We start from the raw sequence: 25,550 nt of genomic DNA on the forward strand, positions 1-25,550 counted from the left end.
CCTTCACAAAGACCTTTTGTTGAAGATACATAGTCCTGTAGATTGTACTCAGAATGAGTAGCGAGTTCTGCTGTATTAATTGCACAAACACTTTTCAATATGCAAGCGTGTTCCAAACTGACATTTGCTTTTGGTGGAGTTATATTCAAAAAAGTGACTCCATAGCACCACTACATCCTTTGTGTTTTCTCCCAGGGAGCCAAATTTTCAAACAGATATTCACATAGAATCTGACTTCATATGTGAAAACTGGCCAGTTGTACATCTGCCTGATCTGACTACATAAGTCATTTTTTCAAAAGTAGATAGTGTTAATCAAACTGTGTGCTCAAATTTAGAGGTAGTTTATAAAATTTTAGCTCTATGTCAGTGTTATGCTGCCAGTGTTTTAATAAGTTGCTCTCTTAAAAATGTACTACTTCAAAAATATGTAAAATATGTTCCACTACTGCCTGTGGTTTTATCTGGGTGGCTTGAAGAGATCAGGTGTATCAAGCAGTCTCCACTGGCTAGTGTGCTTGGTCAAGCCAGCACTGGATTTTCAGATTCTGTGGGATGGGGATGAGTCGGCACACAGTGACTGGGAAGGAAAGAAGCGGGCTACAGTGGTTGCAGAACACTGGCTCTCAGTGCAGCAGGAGTTTGGCCCCAGCTCTTCCCTTCCTTGCACTGCTTACAGGGGGCTGTGAGGACTACATCCTTCATTTCCTGTGTGATCTTACTGGTGCTGGTGAAGAACACAAGAAGGGAGTTGCCCTTGCATTAGCTGTCAGAGCAATGGTGGATGCACTTGCTGCATAGTGACTGCCTCTGCTGAGCAGCAACTGGCTCACTTCCAGCCTTCCGGGAAAGCTACATTATTTTAACAAGCAAAGCTGGCCTTAACATTTTTGTGCAGACATGTGAAACAATTGTTAGCCAACAGGCGCAAAAAAAAAAAAAAACCCAAAAACCCTCTGATTGCTGTCTTCCATTTTCCCACCAATATACACAGGGCCAACCTAAGGAATTTGGGCAGAGTTAGCAAATGGTTCATTAGGCTACATCCCAAACTTAATTTACTCATTTTACATAAAATTTGGGATGTGAGAGGACCTGAAGATATTACTGGCCTGCTAATTCTGAAGTGGAGACCAGGGTTTTTTTGGTCCTTTCAATCCTACTGATTGGTTTATTTTAGTTTAGAATTTCAAGGTTATTTCCGCAAAGGTAGAAAATTACTTTTTAAAAAAAATGCAAACAGATTCTCTTTCTTTGGGTTCAAAAGCCATCTCTCTTAAAGAGCTCACATGACAATGCTGCATGTCATTAATGGGCTGTGGTTGATTGTTTCAGTAATTCTACTTAATTTGTTGATACAAACAGGTTTTACTCCTTGTAATGGGGTGCACTCAGCTCTTGGTAATGCCTCCTAGCCAAGTGTGTGCATGCCTGCAGTTTTTTCTCAATTTCCCCTGCTCATGGTGTCCCCTGTCAGCCGCTGTGCTCGTGGTTGGTGACCCAACCCTCTGGCCAAGGCATGCTCTGTCCATGTGCGAAACAAACAAACCCCTTCTGGGGCACACAATCCAAAATGTCCCCAATATCCTGCAGCCCTCCCTGGGCTCAGTCTTCTAAAACAGTCCAACAGGGCCTGTCATGGTACCCTCAGTTGGTATGTCCTTCTCTGCTGCAGACTAAACTCACTCTGACCCTGCAGCTCCTTTTATATGGGCCTGCTGGGTGCTGACTGGCTGTTTCCTGCAGCCTTTCTCCTTGGCTGCTTCCCCTGCAGTCACTGTAGCCCGCTTGGAGGACCTCTCTACTGCTCCTTTACTGGGATGGGTGTGGCAGGATCCTGAGCCCTCTAGCAACAGGCCTCTGGGTCTAGTCCACCCTGTCACACTCCTGTTATCACTGCAGAGTCTGAATAGCTATGGAAAAGCATGCTGTATTCAATTCTGCCTCGTACATCAATACCAAAATGATCAGCTAGGCTTCAGTTGTACAATATTTATCACTGGTGTTGGTGCAGCAGCAGGAAAAAACACAGGTTGATTCTTCTAACTGCCATCTTCTGCATAGTTAACCTGAGATTTGAAAATCTTCTTTTGTATTGGATACTTCCCTATTTGATTTGGAAGTACTTGAGAAATAAATATGGAACCCTGTGATATTATTTGTACAAAATCACTTTTTGGAGTACAACAGTTTAAAAGCCCCTGCAAAAAACTGGAAAATCTCCACATAGGGAAGGTATTTTTAAAAACTCTTTTAGAATGCTTAAAAGTAGTTGACAGTTTCACTAAGTTTGCAATGAGAGTTTTTAAAGATAATTTAGAGAATCAGATTTGTGCTTCTTGTATCAAGAACAAAAATGGAAATTGAGGTGAAAAATAAACTTTGTAATCAATATCGGAGTCTGAAGTTAAAGAGATCATGTGTGCAGAAGTTAGAAATAGCCATAATACATAGTATCTTGCAGTGTTTGTTAATCAAGAGCACATGGTTTGGAAAACAACTGTTCAGTGAATTAAAATATGCTACTGTAATTGTAAGTCTTTATTTTATAAATTATTTGCTTAGAGTTTCAATTTTATGTAACTGTAATTTAGTGTATTGTTAATAGAGCAGAATCTACCTCATACTAAACATTCTAAGAATATTATAGCCATGGCACAATGTTACTGTCTGGAGGGTGTAATTGGAGACAAAAAGAGAGGTCTGCCTTCCATTGCAATTTCAACAGAGAAAGAGAGACTGGGAAATTAAAAGGAAAAATTCCAATCATAAAGAACCCCCGTCATCTTCCATCTGAGGAAGAGAATCAGGAAAACTTTGTAAAGCAGCAGAGGCAATGTTTGGGCAAAAAATATGTATTCTGGAAAAAAGGGTTGGGACAGACCCTAGGATGTTAGTCCCATTAAGCCTATTTAAAAGTGTTTTTAAGAATTACTTCTGCTCAGTATTTGTATGTTAGATTGTCATATTTATACTAATCATTGAAATGATCCCATGACCGTTGAACTTAACATGCCCCAGGCTAAATAGCGTGGGGTTATTGTGAAGACAATCTTCCCAAGAGAAAAAAATACAGAAACTTTATTCCTGTGGAGCAGCCCTCATGGAGTGTATATTTTCCTCAAGCCAAACTTTCTATACAGCAAGGGTATAAATAAGTTTCTCTGTTCCTGTCGACCTCCAAAAGGCTTCTTTGCAGCTGGGCTTTCAAGCATAAAGCAGGAGAAAGAGAGGGTAATTGTAGCTTTCTGAAGGTCACACAAAGAACAAGAGTTACTGTAAATATTTAATCTCCATTTCTCCTTCATATTGCTTTCATAGAGCCCCACTGTAGGAGATGCGGTAACAGTAATCTACCTGAAGAAGTGGACTGGGAAGTCCTGCTATTTAAAACAGTGATAGAAGTACTGCCCTCCCAAAACAAACATCTCCTATTGATGCTGTGTTCAGAGAATAGGGATTCGTGAGGCTGTGAACCAAACTCTTCATAGCAGCCCTAAAGATTTCAGATGCTGTCTTATCATAGATACATATAATAAAAACTTCTACCCCCTTAAGTAACTGACAGCTGAGGTGATGAGGGTCAGGCATGGGAACATCAGATACTTCATAACGTGAACAGATGCATAATATTATCCATTTAATCTCCAAAGACCCTAAATAGTCCATTTGATTTTTTTCTAAACAGCTTAGGTATAAGTAGTAGCTAACAGCTCTCTTATCATTCCTGGTATGTAGATTTACCTCTCCTGAAAGGTTTCTAAAAAAATTGTATTTGGTAGCATAATTAAGACTTTCTGAACTACAACATGACTGCTTTGATGTCCTGGGACAAGGACAGGGCCTTCTGCCCTAAGCCTAACAACCCTGCTGATGTATGAAGAGAATAAAGAGCCTGATGCATTGAGAAGACATTAAAGAGAGACTTAAATAAGCCCTTTCTCCCAATGTAGTAGAAAGACCTTAGATACACACAATGAGTGAGTTAACTCTTGCCTGCTGTTCCTCACAACATCAGACACTCTTCTGATTTATAGCAAACAAGCCCATGTTGATGCCCCGTCTGGCTGTCTGGCGTGGCTCATGACCATGTGTGCCCACCTCAGGGCAGACTATTAGAAAACAGGGCAGACACCCAAATTGATGATTTGTTCTATAATTAGATTTCACCAAGGCAATAACAAGTGTGAACTCCTGGATCACTATACCAGTCTTACTATGAAGTCACAGATAGTCTCCAGTCTATCTTAATATTCAAACTGGACTTTGTGATAATAGGTCACTTAAGCCAAAAATCACATCACATCAGATTGCTCCCAGTCCCAAGAGACCAATCACTTACCCCAGATCAATTGCTACTCTAGATCTTACACAAAAGATCTCTCTCGTAGCCAATTCTATAGTAAACTAACTAAAGGTTTATTACCTAAGAAAAGGAGTAAGAGTTATTGAGAGGTTGAAGCAGGTAAAATATATGTCCAGGTGACCCACAGTCTATAATTCCAAATGGTGGCCGTGATGTAAAAAACTGCCAGTTTCCCAAAAGTCTCTCAGGGCTACCCAGAATAACTCTGGAGATTTGTCTCTTCTCATTCAGTAGTTCCACCCTGTTAGAATCCAAACAATCCAGAGATGAAGGATCTTTCCCTGAATCCATACTTACAGCTTCTTCTCACAGAAAACAAGCTGACAGGGTCACTACCCATGTGGACCTTTCCTTTGATGACAGAGACTGAGGAATCTATTTAGAGTTTTTGACCACACAATGACCACTTGCTTTGAAATTAGCACTTTTCTAAGTTCTTCATTTGCATTCCATGTTTCTTCACTGTTTGATGGGTTATTTAGTTACAGGGGTATGCATAACATAAATGTTTGCTACTCCATTATAACAGGATACACATAAGTAAAAACAATGCATGTAATATTCCATTCATTTTCATGAAGTTTAAACACCAAACGCTCTTATACACTTAACAGTTACTTTATCTATGCTAATATACAAGTGAATTGACCTGGGTCTTCAGCATAAGCACACCCCTTACACCTATTAGACAAACCACAGAGGGTTTGAGTGACCACTTATGTGAACCACTCCAACATTCCAGCTGAGATTGTTGGCAGTGGTATCTTTTTTTAAACATGAACCATCAGGTATAAATAAAGATCACTTCATTCCAGATGCATCATTCACACAGCTCGATAACCTCCTGATATAACACAAGTTGGCTGAGATCCTCCCTATCCAGGAAATACAATGAGACTAAGATATCAGTGAAAATGTTGAGAAGATCCCCTCTGATCTATGGGAGAAAGGATTTGAAAGGCAGCCTGATAGCCCTTGACTCCTGCAGTCTTCAAATACCTCAGCAGTCAAAGATAGTCAATATGCTCCTAAACCCAGAGTAGAAACATCCTTATTTATCATTATTTGAAGAGCAGGCTGAGGGAAGGGCAACTTCTTGAAGACCTACTCTAGCTGTGTTGCCTCACTAGAGCCTTAGACCTTCTTAAGAAGAAACTCTGTCATATCCAAACTATAAAATACTTGGTTTGTACAACAGATTCAACCAGTCCTGCAATGGCTACATCTGTAATCTTGCAAAGAGAGTGGGTGACAAAAGTGCAGGCAACCGTCAAGACTAATATACACAAAATGTCACGGGGCCTTCAAGCCTGGATATAGCTAGGTTCACTGGATGGAATTTTGGAACCATCTTGAGATAGGCATGCCAGAAGCCCTGGTGAAATCTAGGCAGGGCCCTTCAAAGGGCTAAGTTGAGACCAGCATGTATTCTTTCTTTGTTTACTCACAGACTGAGAGATGTGAAGAAGAAGCAAGCCCTCCCACAGCGTCTCAGCTACTTCACTATAGGACTGAGCTCTCATAAGCCAGGAATCCAGATCTAGATTCACCTTCAGGCTTTGATGACACAGTTGAGTCACAACCACAGCCTGATAATTGGTGAACACCTTGGTGACTGCTGACAGCCCAGATGATAGTATCTTGTATTGATAGTGGTCTTTGGCCACAATAAACTTTAAGTGGTGCTTGTGCTTTTGCCTTATCAAGATGTGGAAGTAGGCATCTTGAGGCCCAAGAGTCCTGAAAAGGTCCGTAGTTGAAGCAAAGGACAGGAATACTGCTAATAGTTTTATTCTATTGCAAATACTGTGTCTCTACATTCAGTCTTGTTTCATGCATAAAGTGAATGCAGTGTTCATGCAACATTAATGTTGCACAGTTAAAATAATAATAAGTCAGGAAATGCAAAATAAGCATTATTGTTAGAACCTTAATTTGTTGTATTGCACATCCATTTATATTATAAATAGCATTATATTAAGCTGCACTTTTAACTGAAAAGCAGGAATAGAATATATTATGTGTATGCATTGCAGCAGAGTTAACGTTGCTTTTGAAACCTTAATTTTTTATTTCCTAACCTTTTAAGATTTTTTTTAACTACACATCCTTAATATTGCATGTGTGTAGTTTTTGCGTATCATGGGTTTTCAGTGAAAGAAAATAATTGCATGTGCTTAATAGTTTCATTATTTAAATAGTCCCTTTCATAGGTGAACAACGTTGGGGGTGGGGTTAGTCTTTGCGTCTGTGTTTTGGTTGGCGTCAGTTATATGTAAATCTAGATTAATGGGGCAGTAGTTCAATGTTTTATGTTTGGATGGCTGCATCTTTGCAACATAGAGATAGAGAGGGTTTGTTTGTTTATTTTTGTTTTAATTAAAGCTTTGAATTTGAAGAATATTTCAATATACAGCTTGAAAGCAGCCATTGGTCCTGCCAAGCTGGGCAAAGAAAAATGCATTAATGTCACAAAGGGGCTGGAGCTTCATGAAGACCTGCTCATATCTAAGCACACCCAGAAGTGATTATTTGTAACTTTTATTTTTTCCACACCCTAAATGTATCAACACATGTTTTCCTTACTGAGAATTATATGTCTATTTCAAATTTAAATTATTTTTGCTGTGGACTGTTTAAATAATCTATGGTTCAAATTTTTCTACAGTGGGGGAAAAGTATAGGTTTTTTTCACTATCCAGAAATTTAAACTACAACCATATTTTGCTTAGATTTTCCTTTTAATATTATATATACAGGCAAGAACCGAGAATGAGATAAAGAAATATTTATCCCAGAAGTTGAATGTTTTGGCAAGTTATGACCATGTAAAAAGGAGGTTATATTAAAAACTGTTTTGCAGCTTTAGAGTCATCACTGTTGGCTAGCCCAGTAATTTATATATTTGTTCCTAAACAAATGATATCTAAAATAGTTGAAGGCACTGGCATATTTTCCCCAGATATTTTTGATGTAATAATCACAAGTTTTTCCAAAAACTGCAAAAATAAATGTAGATCCCTAATCTAATGACTGCACCGCACCTGAAGCGGGGGAAACATTGTCCGAGTTTGCCGAAGGAAAGCAGCAGTGGGAGGGAAGGAGGTCAGAAATTGATACAAAAAGGTGGGTGGTGGTCAGCTTTGCGGCACTGACTCACCCCTGGGAAATGTAAGGCTTTAAAGGTGCAAGCCCTGGGTGTTGGAAGCCCTTTCTCCAGGCAGCATGCAAGGCAGCACCCACCCTCCCTCCCGTAGAGGTGCGAATATCAGGTTGGGTTAGGACCTGCTGTGGGCATTGCACTAGTCACTCCTTTTTAGGGAGGGTGGGAAGTAATTTCTCCTTCACCACCATATGGGCTTTGGTGGAGTGAGGTTTTTTCACCTTCCCCACAGCAAGTGTCAGGGAGGACCCATTATGGTGAGGAGAAAAGGTGGTAGGGGCTATATGTCTCAACTTATTTTGTAAGTGTGGGGTGGATATCCAGTGCAGGTACTCCATAGGGAAGGCATCCAGTGACCAGATAAATGGCCTGGTAAAGGACTTAAAAAGGGGGTGCTGGTTAAAGGAACAGAATGGAGTGGGTTCGGGGCTCCTGTGATTGGTACCTCAGGGAGCCAACCCTCATTTCTATAGCCCACCTTAACCCTCCTATGAGTAGGGATGGATGGTAAGGTCCAAACCATGGGTTGGCTTGGGGACCTGGATGGAAAATGAACGGGCACTGGTGGAGTTATTTGAATAAACATGGAGTTGCCTGTACTATACTATTTTATCTGCTGGGCAGTCCCAGACATCTAATAATAAAGTTGTGGCCTGATTAAATCCATATCAAGTGTCTTCTGTCCTTCTTTCAGTATAGCCAGATAACAAATTAAGTGGAGTATATGTTTGGTGATAGAAGTACAGTATCAATTGCTGTTTACTACTGCATTAAAAAGTACAAACTATTTTGAATGGAGCAACAAATAGAAATAAAAATAATTAACATGTATATTTGTTGTGTAACAGGGAACAAGAGAGAACCTAAGTCATCATTGCAGTATTCTTGGTGATGCTTTGAGGAAGGAAAATGACTTTGCTCTTATAATTGATGGTAAAACACTGAAGTATGCCTTGACATTTGGAGTAAGACAGTATTTCCTGGATTTGGCTTTGTCATGTAAAGCTGTTATTTGTTGCAGGTAAGGCTTGAGGTGTGTTCTTTTTTTCTTTCTGAATATAAAATACTATCCAGGAGTAGACTTGCTTCTGGCACCAGTCTTATTGAATACATAGCTAGCTAGATAGTTTAACAACATATGAGAAAAGAGAATATAAAAGGTCAAAGTCAATAAAGATTTTATAGAAATAAATTATATATTATAATTTATTGTTTGCATAATATGTGATCGTGCAGTGGAAGAGGGTATTGTAATCCATACTACAACACGGAGGAGTTAACAAGCAAAACAGGAGTCCAGGATCTGGCTCAAAGATAGCTAGTGTTTACCCAAAATAGGATAGGGTCAACAAGATTCAGGCACTGATCTCTACAGGGTTATCTATCCACCTTTAACTCCAGCTGCTGGGTCTTGCGTAGAGATCACTTCATAGAAAAAAATGCACATGAGATAGCTTCTAAGACTTTTTTTATAAGCCTGGACTCATACCCAACAAAAAGTGCAAAGGAAATACATGTTTTGTTAAGACCTTTTCTTCACAATCAGAGCCCATTCTCCTGATCATGGCCATAAGTCTATTGAGATTGGTAGCCCACCATAACAAGGGGACTCGTTCAAGATCAGAGAAGCATCAAAACATTAACCTAGAGAAAAGAACAGCTTTCTCTCTTGGCTTCCTCCAAGTCCCATACGACCAGTGCTTCTTGAGCTTTCTCCTGCCTTTCCAGGTTACTTCCTGATTCTTATGCACAGATGCGCATAGATGCAAACCAGCCAGTCCCTGTGTTTGCTATCGGTGCCATGGAAACCCCATGGCCCCTATGGTTCAGTTTCTCCTCCAGCCTGGACTTGCTGGTCCATGACTTGGGTGGTAGATTCCATTATTTCAGCTATCAATAAATAAGTATTTAATTGATCTCTTCTTTAGTCTTAATGAAAGGTGCCTAGTGCTCCCATCACTTCCACTGAGGTCTGTAGTTGCCCATAGATCAAAGGCATGTTTGCTGGCAGCAACCAACACCCTATAATAATAAAAAAGTGTCAGAGTGTTACCAGTTTCAGTGTTTGAGTTTAATGATTACATTTAAGTCATCTAAGATCAATTGATCTTCTTGCTTTCTGATTAAGTATTTAACGTCATGTAGATGAAAAAGGATAAGAGTTATTACTGTAAATAATCCTGAGATTGCACCAGGAATAAAATGGAAGTTTGTATATTTTCATTCCTGAATCTTTTTTTAATCAGAAAAGGTATTTCCATAATATTTTGGCCTTAAATGGCCTTAAATCCGGGAATACAAAGATTGGAAGTAATATGAACATACGTGTTTGAGTAGCATCTGCAGCTTTATTAGGAATATTACACCTAAGAGCAGGAACTCCAGGAGATGAGGGGTAAAGTATAAAATACTCATCCTGTGATTCATGAGGGCATTTTGTTAGGAATGCTAGACATTATGTGAATCACCAGAGTAACAGAACACATTATTTGGTGGTATCCACCAAATAAGAATTTAGATACTGGGACTGGAGGGCTAGAGGTATCAACTGGGATCAAGAGCAAAATGTAAAATATGTCTAAAATCCCTGAAAATAAAGTGTGAGCAATGTGCAGGGGATAATTATTTTTTCAGTTATTTTTAATTACGTTCTGATTTACATTAAAAAGTTTGGTTCTTTTTATGTAGATAATTTTATGCAGTTTCTTCATATTTTTCTGAGAGGGCTTGAAAGAGAAGGAAAAAAGGAATAATACAAGAAGGAAGCATCTATGCTGAGGCAGCAGGGAAATTTTTTCCTCTGTGAAACTAGACTATGAATCATCTGTCATGCTCCTGTAAAAAGGAGCCTGTTTTAGCCTTCTGTATCAATCTTTTCCATGGCAGGACAAGCAGACTCTCCAGACTTGGCTGTGAGGCATGCTTCCAGTTGAGCAGAGGGAACATTTTATTAATACCAGCAGTTTGTGTTGGCAAAGAACTTGGCTAATGCATGCATTCATAAAAACTTTATTTCACTTCTAGTAGCTGGTTCATTTTTTTTAAACCATCATTAACACCACCTTTTACTCTTGTAAATTAACTAATATAAATAATGTGCCTCCACTGCCCTAATTCACCAATTTTACTAAATTTCTGTTGAAAGAGAGGGGATCTGTCCTTCCCAGAATCTCATTAACTGCCACAAAGATATCATTTTTCCGGTATAAATAAGAATAATTCTTTTTTGAGGGCCTCTCAGCATTCCCATCCTCATGAATCCCTGGGCCTTGAGCTTCCAGAAACTTCAGTAAACTGTGTCCTTTAGGGTTGCAGGAACCCCATCATGGTACTGAACTTTTGGTGCCTGGTATTATATAAGGAGATGCAGTGTTTAAACTTAGCATTTCACTTCAGTGCTAGATTTCTGAAATTGTGCTACAGTCTTTATTCAGTTGACAACTCAGCCCATGTTCCACCTGGGCCGTACTTCTCACCAACCTCCCATGAGTAGGAATACACAGAGGCACTCTAAGAAAGAAAAGGTTCACACATCTATTCCACTCAGATGTGCATATGCTCACCACACTGGAGCCAGAGAGTTTTCTGAAGCAGTACCTTTTGCAGCAGTCCATGCACCCTGTATTTCCTTGTGGCCTCTCCCAAAGCTATATGAGGGTGGTGGCTGCCCCAGCTCCCCTTAGTTTCTTCTCACTGCCCATGGCCTGAGTCAGAGCTCCCCATGTGATTTACCTCACAGTTTTTCTTCTGTGTAGATAGCTAGTTTAATTTTCTCCTTATCTGTAAAGAGTTAGCACCTGTTAAGTTTTCATTTATATTTTAAAGTGTTTTAATACTGTAGTTAGTTTTCAGTGCTAAACATCATTGGTATGCAGCACTCAAGAGGCTTTGAGCACTACCTGTTGTACGAAGTGTCTTTTCCAAATAGAGACCTGCATGCCTTGCTGCCTTTATACCTCGGTGAAGGGTACATTAAGGAGAGGTCCAATATCTGCCACTTGTTCAGAAAAAGAATGCAGATTTCAGGAGACTTACACCTCAACCACCACCTCATGAAGCAGGCAATGAGACTTGCTTGGCTCTGGGCCTGACTAGTGATCACCCTGCTTCCTGTGTACAGACTCCAAATGTAGCTGTGGTTGTCTCAGACAGACCCCTGGACTTGGCCTCTTCTCCTTGGAGAAAGAGAGGTCAGTGTTCTACAGGGCCTACCCAGAAAATAACTCATAAGACAGACCAAGGTGACTTAAAGTCGAAGAAAACTTCTTCTTTGAAAAAGGACTCAGGACACCATCAGGATTCAGCAGGTACTCCGGATAGAGCTGGACCATCTGTCTCCCCAGTACTGCAGTAGGAGGATGTCAGTACAATACCCTTGACTCTGGTACAGTCTGCAGGATGACCATTTAGTCTAGTACCAGTGGACACCGTTACAGCAGCAACATTTCTGGTACTGACAACTCCACGAACTTATGGATCAGGAAAGGAATTGCTGTGCCTCTTTGTCTCAGACTCTCCTGTGGTTCATGAGTCAATTGCTTTATTGGCACCTCCTTCAGTATGGGAATCTTCAGTCTCTTCCGCTCTGATGCAGAGATTGTTAGTGGTACTGACGCCAGTGTCATCTAAGAAGTATAATAAGGGCTCAGCTCCTTCTCCAGTACCATCTTTGGTATTGTTGCACACTGTGTTGGCACCAGTACAGTTTTCAGATGCCATTCAATCTTGGGCACTACATCGGCACTGAATGCTGGTACCGGAACAATAATTGGCTTGGGTAGCAACTCCCGTCTCTACCACCATACTCACTACAAGTTCTTCCCAGAACCATCTCAGGAGGCTGTGCCATCAATGTCTCGTGAAACCTTTATGATACCAACTACCATACATGCCTTGGTGCTGATGTTAACCTCTTTACAATTGGCGAAAGATCTACCAGGTCGCCTAGTAGCCCCAATAGGTGTTGCACTCCCCAATGCTTACTGATCACTCACAGTCTGGTTCATTCTACTGGTTGTTTGCTGTCCCTCTCTTGACACAGATGGTCTAGCAAATTTTCCAGATTGCCTCCAGAAGGGGAGCATTGGTCCCTAGAGTGGGGCTGATCGTACAGCAGGGACAGATCACTGTGGCCCAGCTCTTACTGACTCCCCATGCCTTACACTTTCCTTCAATGGCCATTGTGTGTCTGGTGTGTCTCCTATTCCCCAAGGTCATGATCATCACCCCACACTAGGGGAAGGTCATCTGAGCGCATGGTGACAAACCTTCCAGAGCCACCTGTTGGAAATATGGAAAGATACTGTTCCCCCAGAGCAGCCCATGCTGCAGGAGGAACCATTGCCTTCGGAACCAATTTTATTGCAAGACGATTCATCTGAACCCGTGTTCCTCCTTACCCATGACTTAATGGTCCCAGACAGTTGATTTTAAGTCTCATCAGTAGCTTTTGAGAAGAATGGCTGCATCTTTGGGTATACAAGCTAAGCTTGAACAACAAAACACACACTTTTAGACATTTTCCAGGTGTTTGCCCCTCCCTATTAGTGTAGCTCTTCTAGAACTGGCAAAGACCTTATGGCATATGCCAGCCTTTCTAGCCTCTACAGCTAAGCACGTGGATAAATGCTATTTTGTCCCTATGCAAGGCTTTTAGGGTTTTAATTCCCATCCTGCCCCAAGCTGCTTAGTATTGACAGCCACTAAGGAGAGATTGTTCCAAGGGAGATTTAAATAAAGAAAAAGACACCAAGAGGCTTATCTTGTTTGGGAGAAAATAATTATTCCACATTCTCTCTCCAGATGCATGTAGCAAATCAGCAAGCACTGATAGTTAAATAGGACTTTGTAAACTGGGATGCAATTAACTGAAAAGCTACCGGAGAGAAGGCAAGAGAGGAATTTAAGGCTTTCCTGGGTTGGCTAAGACACAAGTCCAATCTGTTGAATTCATAGATTTATAGATTTTAAGGGCAGAAGGAATGTTGTGATGTACCTAATGCTTGATGGCCTCTGCAATAACAATGAGGCGAGCTTCCTGGATACAGAACTCAGGCATAGCTACAGACATTCAACAAACTATTAACGACTTTCCTTCTGATGGTTGTTACTTGTTTTTGGATAAAAGTGATGAGACCTTACATTCTTTTAAAGACTCTAAGAATGCTCATAAGGGTCTATACTCCAGCCCCCAGAAGGTTCCAATGCATATCTCGACAACTTCAATACTGCCTATAGTATTATAGGCAGCCTTTCTACCAATCAAGGCAACCATATTCTCAAAAAAGAAACACAAAATCGCGAAGTCAGACATGGAAAGCAGCCCATTTGCATTCTCTTTCAATGACAGCAGTAAAGTCATTGGTGATCTTCCTACCACCTTGTCCCCCCGACCATTTTGGGGGGTGGATTATCCCATTTCCTCACTTTTTGGGAATCCATAACAATGGACAAATGGGTCCTAAACACTCTGAGACTTGGATATTCTAGAAGCGAGACTATGCCAAGATAATTCTTATAGCTCCAGCATGGTTGAGACAATGCTGGTTCTCAGATCTTCACAGCCTCTTGATTTAGGCTCCAGGGCCTCGGCCTCCTCTTCCAAACCTACTGTCCCAATAACATGGGCAGTTATTGCATCCAGTCTTGAACAGTTGGTACCATACAGCATAGTTGTTGAGTGGCTAGATCAGGCAGAGAAAGACTTCTCACTGGCAGTTCAGAGGATGTTCTTAACAGCAGAAAACAACCCATTACATCTGCTTATTTAGCTAAGTGGAAGCAATTTTCAATGTGGTCTACTCTCCGTGGTGTACCTTCCTCAGAAACTAGGATTCAGGACATTTTGGAGTACCTGATATATCTCAGATTGTCATGTCTTTTTCTGAATTTTCTGAGAGTCCATTTTGTGGCCATCTCAGCAATTCACTCTCCTCTTAGGGAAGATTTTCTAGATTTTTAAAAGGTGGTATTTGTCTTTCCCCAATGAAGGATTCTTCACCTTAGTATTGTGTTCGCTGCTTTCATGGGCCTTCTGTTTGAGCCAATGGACACCGGTTCCTTGCCTCACTTATGTCAGAAGACATCTTTCCTCATAGTGAGTATGTCATCCAGAAGAGCAGGTAAACTTCATGCTCCCCTGGCAGGCCCCCATTATAAAGCTCAGCAGAAAACAGTAGGACTCCTGGCTCAGTACAAAAATTGTTCAGCGGGAGGAGGCCAGCAACTGCAACAGCAGTGCAATAAAGAGTAAAACAGTATAGTTGCATAGTTAAAATGTTCATTCCTTGACTTTTTTGTAAAATTAAGATTCCAACATCTGTTAGCTCAACAATGTTGCCCACTTTTAGTATTTATCTATTCCTGTTTTTCTATTTTAATATGTAATTTTATTATATTACTATTTGTTTGTAAAATAAGCACATTAAAATATGTAAATAACATGTAAAACCTATCTAAAACAGATATAAAATATACAGTGGATCTAAGTTAACACTGCTGTGGGGACTTTCCCTTTTACGTTTTCTGAATTTTTAATATTTTAACTATACAGCCTTAATGCTATATTAATGCAGATTTCTGCATTTCATAACAAGTATTTTAGTGATGTTTAGCATATGTATGGGAAATCCAATCCTACTCTAACCTTGCTGAAAAATCCTGTGAATGTGTCTTTGAGGGAGGTAAAAATAGAATTTCAATGACAGATACTGTATTTAACCTACTTTATTGCCCTAAAGCAGAACAAAAAATATTTTAACATAATGTGCATTCAGAATTTCCATGTCAGGATTTTTCTTTTTTCTTTTTTTTTTTCAAAGGGTGTCTCCTCTTCAGAAATCTGAAGTGGTAGAAATGGTAAAAAAACAGGTTAAAGTAGTAACACTGGCAATTGGTGATGGAGCAAATGATGTTAGTATGATACAGACAGCACATGTTGGCGTTGGTATTAGTGGAAATGAAGGGCTACAGGCAGCTAATTCTTCAGATTACTCCATAGCACAGGTAAATCATTATGCTGTAAAACATATTAAAACAGAATACTTTTATATCATGTAACACTGATCAATGTACATGTTTTTAAAGATATTTTTCATTCTTTGCAGTTCAGATATCTGACGAACTTGTTGTTGGTTCATGGTGCTTGGAACTACAGCAGAATAGCTAAATGCATCTTGTACTGTTTCTACAAGAATATAGTCCTTTATATTATTGAGGTAATGGTACAGTTTATCAAATATTAGCCTTTCAAATGCTTTATTTTTAAAGTATTTCTTAAGTGTTCAAAGATATTGCATGATTTTCTAAGGGAGTTTAAAAATAATTTCAAAATTATCACTCAAAGTAAAGATAATTAATAATGAATGGATTACTTTGTTTTAAATTGGATTTCATTTGATTTTGTTATGAAAAAATATATTCTCAGTGCAGATCTTTTTCATTTACTTTTGGGTATTAATATTGCATTGTTCCTATTAAAATGATCTCTGTATAACAAATCATTATTTCCCTTTCTGCTCCAAATCAGGCATAGTGAGTATCTGAGGTCTAGTGTCCTGTACCCCAAGAGACTACCTATCTACCAAGCTGTTGACTTTTCTGGGGTCTGTCTCTCTGTGGGGTTATGTTTACACTTTGAACTGGAGGTGTAAGTTCCAACTTGAGATATATCCACACTTGCTGTGATCAAGCTAGTGCACTAAAAATAGAGTGTAGCTGTAGTCGCAGAGACATTTGCCACGTCAAGTACATACCCATCCAAGATACTACAGATGTACTTGGGGTGGCTAGCCCTTCCCACCACCACTACTTGTGCATGCAGCATTTCTATTTTTAGCATGCTAGTTCACTCAGATCTAGCGTGGATATGTCTCCTCGAGCTGGAAATTACACTCCCAGCTTGAATTGTAGACATATCCTCTCTCTCTCTCTCTCTCTCTCTTGTTTTTCATGGAAAAATTCCAAAAGCTCTCGGTTTCATCCCAGTGGAGAACGGGAGAATTTCAAAAGTCTCAACAAATTTTGCAGGATTGGAAAAATGTTTCCCACTGAGCTCTAATGATACTATATACACATATTGTTAGGGATATTTGCACTTTCATGTGCAACTTTAATTTTGGCATTTCGTGACTTTACAGTGCTTAGCTTTGCAATCCAAGCATTGTTTTAACATAATTCTTGTATGAATTATTGTAGAGAGAATTTTTTATTAGAATTTCTATCTCTCCCTCTCCTCCTTTTTCCACAACCTTCCTTTGTTTTTCATTATTTCTCTTTCTGCACCTTTCATCACATTTTTCTCTTAAATGAAAGAGAAACCTAGTGATGTTTACATTTATTTCAAACTTCTGAATAAATTTGTTAGTCTCTAAGGTGCCATAAATCCTCCTTTTCTTTTTGAGGATACAGACTAACATGGCTGCTACTCTGAAACCTGAATTCACAATGTTTGTGAATTAGGAATTAGGAAATTAGGAAAAACAAGTTTGTCCATTCCAAAGCACAGCCAGTTTGTTTGGGGTTTTGGGGGCTTGTTTTTTTTTTTTTTTTTACATACATAAGATACAAATGTATACTATTTTAATAAAATGTTGAGTGGGATTACATTTTTAAATAAAAATCCTTATTTAGTAAGAACTGCAGATGGTCATCACTTGCAAAAATCAGACCACTTAAATTAGATGCCTAACATTTGACCCTCTGTGTTTGAATATTTGCCTTAATTTCTGCTTTTTTTAAAAAAAAGCAAAAACTTTATCTTTTTGTTCTGGCTTGTCACAAATAGCGCAGCTGTTGGGGAGTTTTAACTTTATAATTTTACTTTATAAAATTTCCTTAAACTTAATTGGATGTGTATTCTATTTAGAAGAAAATATAACAAAAAGAACAGAGTGAAAAATTCAGGAGTTTGAAAAAAGGTCCAAAAGAAAAATTATAATGAAAAAATTAAATACAGTCTTATCTACAATTTTCCATTCATAAAATATGTTTAAAATGTTACAGTTGTAAAGTGAAGCACTCAAGATTCTTTGGGACTAGCGGTTGCTCATCATCAAAATCAGAACATACATTTAGGTGTCTAACTTTTAAGCATCAAAATTTGAAAATTTTAACCTAATTGGTACATTAATTCTATGTATAGAGCCCTGCAAATCTGCTGATATCCGCTTTATATCAGCGGATAGGGATATCTGCAGACCATGTTTGTGGGTGGATGCAGATCCAAGTTTTCTATCTAGAGCCCTGCAAATCTGTGGATATCCATTTGATATCCACGGACCGTGTTTGCGGATCAAATGGGCGGATACAAATTTTGTTTCCACGCAGGGCTCTAGCTGTGTATCTTATTATTTACTCCAGAGAAAATTAGTTACTGATTTGTACTAGAAATGTGCAGTTCTCAAGTCTTAATTTGAAAATGCATTGTTAATACCTGTTAATGTTAAACAAAATATATATATTTTGTTTAATATTTAGAACTAACTGAAATACACTATATATTTATTTTTAGTTATAATAACATGTAATTTTTAAAAATACATAATGAAACTCTATGTGAGACAAGATCTTTAGATTAATTCCTATATTCCCAACTTTTGCCAGGTAAAACATCTTTTGCGGATGTTAATGACTAATGTCAATCCTGTGAATCAATAGACAGAAAAATACATCACTGAATGTCTCTAGCAAGGACAACTGCCAGGCTTGAATCTCTCTTTTCGGTTTTTTGTACTGATCAGGCATGGGAGCAAAGAGCTCAATGACTTCTTGTAAGCTGCTGTTTAATATGGAGAAATACTACATCAGGAAAATGTGAAGCATTTGCTGCCATACCTCTTGGAACTTAAAAAATAATACTATGACAGGCAGATCTGAAAGTTGCTTTAAAATGAGTTTTTATTGGTTGCTGTGGATTTTACAGATAACCTAGTAAAATCTGCCTTTGTATTTGTTACTATTCAGTAATACAGATTGTTATAGAATAGTAATTTTAACTTAATCTAAATATGAAGTTTCATAGTAGGCATCTGTGCGGTGATATAAAATAACATCTCACAATGGCCTTGATTTAGCAAACTACTTAAGTATGTGCTGAGCATGAATAGTATTACTCATGTGCTTAAAGTTTAGCATATGCTTAAATGCCTTACTGACTCAGAGTTTAAAGCAACACCCCCATCCATCAGTTAGGGTTTATTAGCACTTAAACCGTATCTATAGGAATCCATAAGTGGTCTGTAATAACTTACTCCAGTTTAGGGCCCTGATTCTGCAGGTACTTCAGCATGTGCCTACCCTTAAGCATGAGTACCCCCATTAACTTTAGTGATTCTACTAATGTGATTGAAGTTAGGCATATATTTACGCAGCTTGCTGAGTAAGAGTTTAAGGCTTTGAGTCTATATTCAGTCCACTAGCATGGATCCCTAGACCAGTGCAGAGTCCCAGACTTCTTATAAGCATTGTGGGTCCATGTTAGCAGTTCTTAATGCAGAATTGGGGCCTATCACCTGATTGAGAACTCAGCTCAGATTTTTTTCTAAGCCGTACCACAATTTTATGTTTCTAGATTTCAAAACATGGGGTAAATCCTGTTCCCATTTAAGTCAATGTCAAAACTCCCTTTGACTTTACTGCGGCCAGGATTTTGCCCCAGTTTTTTAAGATATTGCATGTTGGCTAATAATGTGGAGCACCTGTTTTGATGTTTATTAACAGCTTTAAAATAATGACTTTATAAAAGACGTATATGGAAGCTTTTTCTTTTAAATTGAGACAAAAGAAATTCAAAACAAAAAATAGGTTAAAGATTCTAAGGTTCTGGCTTAAATTGAAGAAAGATAGGAAATTAAATTTCATGTGGAAGCCCGATCTTAATTTCCCAGTTTACACCTATGGGTTGCAGTTGATACAATTTTCTATAAGAGCTTCAATTATATTACATACATTATAAGTTGCAATAGAACCCAACCTGTTCTTTTTCTGCACTGCAACTATTCACACACCTTTTAACTGCGATCTTTCACAAACTACCAATAATTCACAAATCTACCTCTCCACTCCTGACTTGTCTTCCATCCAGTCCGCTGTCTTAGCTCTCTGACATTTTCTCCTGCACCTATGCCCATCAATTTATACTGAACTTCATTATAACTGAACTCATTATTTTCATTCCAAATCCCTCTCCACTACCACCTTTTCTTAATCAGTTCCTTTCACTCAGGCCCATAACCTGGAGCTTACCTTTGACTCCTGAGTCCCTTGCTTCACACATCTAGACAATCAGGGCCGTCTTTAGGATTTATGGGGCCCTACGCAGTATTATTAAACTGGTGCCCCTATGCCCGACGGCAGCCCGAGCTCGCAGCCCGGTGTGGGGTAGGGAGGGATGAGACAGCAAAGGATAACGAGACGCCCGGCCCGCCTCACGATGATGGAGAGTCACAGTTCCCCTCAGAGACAACCTTCCCCCCCCACCCCCCGTACCCTCTCCAACATGCAGAGTGGACATGCAGAAGGTACCTAATTAAAAGCACTAAATTTGGGTATAAAAAATGCCAGTCTCAGGTTTTTTGATGTGCCCTGAAGTTTGCCAGACATTTGTTTGCAAAAACTTTGTAGTAAGGGTGAGTCAGCTGTCTTGCTGAACACAACATTAAATATTATGGAATACATGATGCAGGTCTTCTCTGTTTTACATTTTCTTAATCAGTATTTCTAAGCTGATTTTATATTTTAAATCTACTCTTAAGCCTTCATAAAGTAATCATTCCAGATTACTAAATATTTAACTCACTGAAACAAAGACATTATTTTAAATTAATCAGTCACAGAGGTTTAGTGTGTTCATAACAATGTTCATTGCTTTTAGAAAAAGGGAACACTAATTTACTTTGTGTGATCTCGATAACAATAGACATGTTTATGAAATTTCACCAACTTTAAAAAATATGTTTCCAAAGATTTTAGTCATAACAAAGAATTTTTTATCTTACTAAGGCACTGATTTTGCTGGAGGGTTCTTTTAAAACTAGTTCATCGGATAGTCAGAAGTAAAGAAAGGGAAGCTCTTTGTCCAGCTATCTGGAAGGAAAGGGGTGTTGTCCATTTAAGGGCTCTCTTCAATGTGGGGGTGGAGGGAGAGGGGGTGAAGGGAGAAAGGGATGGACAGAAAGGACAGGAAGACTTTGGAAGCAAGTTTTTCTTACTACAGTAATTAAAATGTGTATTTTAGATAAGGGTGGTCTTTTGAAGGATTTATTTAAAAAACGATATGTCTGAAGATCCAAGCATTTAAAGCTAAAGATGATTGTGCATCTAAAAATCTATGTAAGGATTTTTTAGAGATGAGATTTTATAATCTTCACCAACTAATGAAATATTTTTAAAGCAAATATTAAACTAAGGCCATGTAGACTGACATGTTCTGAGTAAATATTACAGTAATGCACAACTGTTTTTGTCAGTAAATTCAGAAACTGACAGTATGTACCTGGGGTTTGGCAAATGCCTGTTAAATGGCTCTTTAACAGTTTCAATATTGTGCTAATAGGTGTGGCAGGCTGGAGGCTTTTTCACTTTTAACTACTAGATCCCCTCCGAAGGAGGACTCACCAGGTCTGCCACTGGGTCAGTGAGCATTCCGCCCACAACACACTGACCGTGTCTCCAGTGGCACCACTGGAGTCTGGTTGCCCTGGGCTGCTTCCTATACTTCTCCCTTGGGTGTACCTGCATTCAAGGGTTGTCCTCCATCTCCCAGGGATACACTGTGAGCGGCAGTCCCAGCACTTCCTCTGCGTCCTGTGTGTTGGGCAGTCTCCTCAGGACAGCCGAAGTCTTCCATGTGTTCCGGCTCCAGCAGCGGGCTGGAAGCGTCTGCCTCCCGCAGTGGCTTCTGCTCAACTGAGCTGCAGGGCCCGTCTCTTATACTTCCAGTTTCTGTCCCACACTTCTGGTGCAGCAGCCTAGCCTTCTGGGTTCCGCCCACCAGGAGCGTCTGGCTCTCCCTCACTGTCAGTCTCTGAGGGAGGCCATGCCCTTTTGCTACACTAACATTTCCTATCATTTTTCAGTATTTGATTTTGCAACCTTAACATAATTCTGTGTAAAAAGAAAAGGAGTATGTGTGGCACCTTAGAGACTAACAAATTTATTTGAGCATAAGCTTTCATGAGCTACAGCTTATGCTCAAATAAATTTGTTAGTCTCTAAGGTGCCACACATACTCCTTTTCTTTTTGCGAATACAGACTAACACGGCTGCTACTCTAAAACCTGTCATAATTCTGTGTGTGACACTACAGGGGGAGCTGGTAGCTACCTATATATTTTGGATTCCTAATGCCTAATTACAACTTTTTTGGAATGAAACTCCTTCATTGTATGCAGTAGGCCTTTGAAGGCCAAAGAACTACTTTTCCTTGTCTTATGAAATTCCATTCAGGTTTAGGTGAGAACTTTTGAAAATAACTGTTTTCCTGTGCACTGACTGAGACAGGGATCCCCGGGGGAAGAAGTAGCATATAATCATGTAGTTAAAGACTGTCTCAGAACACAAATGCACAAGGGAGTAGAATTAAGGTTGTCATGGCATCCTAAATTCTGGCATTTCCTGGCTTTCAGACGCTTGGTTTTGCAATCCAAATACCATTCCTTTAATATATGTTTTTTGTATATATTTATATTAAACTGCAACAATGACTGCATAGCACATTAAGCTGGTGGGAGTGGGCGGGTACCATCGACAGGTTTGCTGGATGAAGGTGTGCACCTCTTTAAGGGGTAGAGAGACATGGAGTGACTTTGCAACAGCTGCAAAGCAGGTCAGCGTGGGGATGTTGACTCATCCCCCCAGATGACCAGAACTGTGCATTTGGGACAGGAGAAGTTCTCTTTCACATGGACCAGGTGGAGCAGCACCCACCCTTTCACATGTGGAAGTGGTGAAATATCAAGTTTGGTCAGGATCTGCTGTGGGCACTGCACTAGTTGCTCCTTTCTCGGGGAGCTGGGAAAGAATTTTTTTCTCGCTGCCAGATTGCCCTAGGCAAATTAGGGGTTTTTTCGCCTTCCCGACGGCACGTTTGGAAGTGGGAGAGTTTGCTTGGGGGCGACCGCAGAACAGGAGTTAAGCTATGACGTCACAACGCATTATGTTGATGTAGGGTGGATGTCCAGTGCAGGTACTCCATAGGGAAGGGATACAGTGATCCGCTAAATGGATTGATAAAGGATTTAAAGCAGGGGGGGCAAACTTTTTGGCCTGAGGGCCACATCGGGGTTGCACAACTGTATGGAGGGCCGGGTAGAGAAGGCTGTGCCTCCCCAAACAGCCTGCCCCCCCATCTTCCCCCTCCCACTTCCCACCCCCTGACTGCTCCCCTCAGAACCACCAACCCATCCAACCCCCCCTGTTCCTTGTCCCCTAACTGCCCCCCCAGACCCCACCCCCTATCTAACCACCCTGCTCCCTGTCCCCTGACTGCTCCCTGGGACCTTCTGCCCCTAACCAACCCCCCGGGACCCCACCCTTCTCCCTGTCCCCTAACTGCCCCGACACCTATCCATACCCCTGCCCCCTGACAGACCCTCCGGGACTCCCACGCCTATCCAACCTCCCCCCCCCCCCCGCTCCCTGTCCCCTGACCACCCCACCCCCAGAACCTCCACCCCATCCAACCGCCCCCTGTCCCCTGACTGCCTCCCGGATCCCTGCCCCTTATCCAACCCACCCAACTCCCCTCCCCTTTACCATGCCACTCAGAGCAGCAGGAGCTCGCAGCCCAGCCAGAACCAGCCACGCCGCCACGCTGGCCAGTAGGAGCGGCAGGCCAGAGCGTTGGCAGCTCTGCGAGGTGAGGCTGCAGGGGAGGGGGGACAGAAGGCGAGGGACCTGGGGCTAGCCTCCCCAGCCGGGAGCTCAAGGGCCGGGCAGGATGGTCCCATGGGCTGGATGTGGCCCACGAGCTGTAGTTTGCCCACCTCTGATTTAAAGAAAATATTCATTAAAGGAGTGGAAATGGAGGTTTGGGGCTTCTATGACTGGAACATCAGAAAGCCAACCCCCCCCCTTCCTTTATACCCCACCTTAACCCTCATTTGGTGGGGGAGGGAATGGTAAGGTCTCAGCAACAGGTGGGCTGGGAACCAGAATGCGAAAGGGGGAGGGCTGACGCAAGCCCCCCAGTTATATATTGAAATGATCATGGAATTATCTGCACTGTACACATTTATCTGCTAGGTACTTCCACATAGTTCCAGCAATGCCAGACAACAGAAAGAGAGCCTCATGTATTAATGCAGTAAAGTGCAGTGGCTTTGAAGCCTTCATTACTGAAAAACAATTTGATTTTATAAATTCACAAAAATATATTCACATAGTCCATACTTGAAAAATCAAAAGTCAAAATATGCTACATAACAGACATTATTAAAATCTGGCTTGTCAGCTATCATACACTGTTGTTCAGGATATGGGTTGGTCTGTTTGCTTGTTTTCAAGCAATAAGTTGAAACATTAACCATATAAATAGCAAACTGAGTTTAAGGACATTAACTAATAAAATTAACAAAAGCAAGGAATTTCAGCATTAAAACTGTCCATAATTTATCCTATGGTATGATTTTTGTGTCCCATATTGTTTCAATAACTGGCCACAACAAGTAAATATGTTAAAGATAGTTTTAGTTTGAACTTCTTTGCTGAATGGTTCACAATTTTGAGATTAATTAAATTTAATTTTTGTATGCTAATAGTTGCTACTTTTTTTTTTCCATCTCATGAATCAGATATTTGTTTTTATGTGTTCAAGCATTCCCTCCTCTCATGATAAAAGAAGACCTGTTTGTTCACAGGAACTGGTCATCTGGAGGCCAGCCTGGGTATATACTGATAAAGGGTAAATTTGTAGCAATTCATGCTTCCATAATGAGGTTAAATGAAACATGAACTGTGACAAAGTCTATGCCACACTGCTTCTAAAATTCACTTGACCAACATGTCAAGCTTTTTTATTAATCTCACTGCTGATTCGCTATCTGTACTGATTCGGAAAGTTGGGTTTTGTTTTGTTTCCTCATTAAATTTAATATAATGTTTTATATTTAAAATAGTAGAAATGTTAATATTATAAGCTGCCGAACATTTATTAGGTTATTTTTCTGACCTTCTCATAAAATAGAGAGCCTTAAATTGTGAATAGAAATATTATTTAAATGACACTTAATTTTTACTGTTAATTTATATTTTAAATTGTATGTGGTATAATGACTAAAAACATAAGCCCCAAATTCCATCAGCTCCTGATTCTTCATTACCTTACTTACGTTGGCCAGTACCTTATTCAGTGAGTACTCCAGTACTGAGTAAAGTACCAGCTAAATTAAGAATGGCAGAATTATACCCTAAAGAATCTAACTTCATGTGAATCCATGTGCAGTAAGAGATAATACTAATGTGAGAACAGTTTTCTAAAATACTCCTCTCCAGTACTCTAAAGTACTTTCAAGTAAGGTTCAATTCTTGATTTTTCTGCTGTAAAGCCTGGTTGTACAATGAGTGCCATGCGGGAAAAAAGGCCTACCCATGCAGTTTGTAGTGCAAAATCAGGGCTTAAATACAAAATTATAGGGCAAAATTATTTGAACTAAAATATTTCAGTGTGTTATATTCTTTACTATTATTCATAAGAAAGTTACATTTTAGCTGTAGATATAAACACAGTTACATGAATAAATCTCATATTATGTGAGGCACATCAGTGTTTCTGAAACTGGCTTTCTTTTAGAAACAGGTTCAGATTTAGTCAAAGAAACAGAATTGCTAACATATGTGACTAGTCATTACCCGACATACTGCTCTGAACAAAATATCAATTGAGATTTATCAGTAATTTTCAGGGTTGAAAAATGTTAAAATATTCAAACCTATTTAGCGAATGTCCTAAAAACATCTCTTTAATAAAGCAGAGCTAAAATGTATTTTAAAACTCTTTGTAGAACATATAAGTCACATATCTCT

At 39.8% G+C, this 25,550-nt stretch overlaps 1 protein-coding gene across 4 annotated transcripts in view; it reads left to right on the forward strand.

Annotated features, from left to right (window-relative positions):
- Nucleotides 1–25,550, forward strand: part of ATP8A1 (ATPase phospholipid transporting 8A1) — a 249,471-nt gene that overhangs the window by 156,415 nt on the left and 67,506 nt on the right. For all 4 annotated transcript variants that reach the window (XM_048848472.2, XM_048848473.2, XM_048848471.2 and 1 more), the window contains 3 exons: nt 8,378–8,550; nt 15,350–15,533; nt 15,635–15,745. In XM_048848472.2, the coding sequence (XP_048704429.1) occupies nt 8,378–8,550; nt 15,350–15,533; nt 15,635–15,745 (468 nt within the window). The remainder of the gene's footprint in view (nt 1–8,377; nt 8,551–15,349; nt 15,534–15,634; nt 15,746–25,550) is intronic.

The sequence above is a fragment of the Caretta caretta genome, chromosome 4, assembly GCF_965140235.1.
Source record: "Caretta caretta isolate rCarCar2 chromosome 4, rCarCar1.hap1, whole genome shotgun sequence".
NCBI classification, from domain to species: Eukaryota; Metazoa; Chordata; order Testudines; family Cheloniidae; genus Caretta; species Caretta caretta.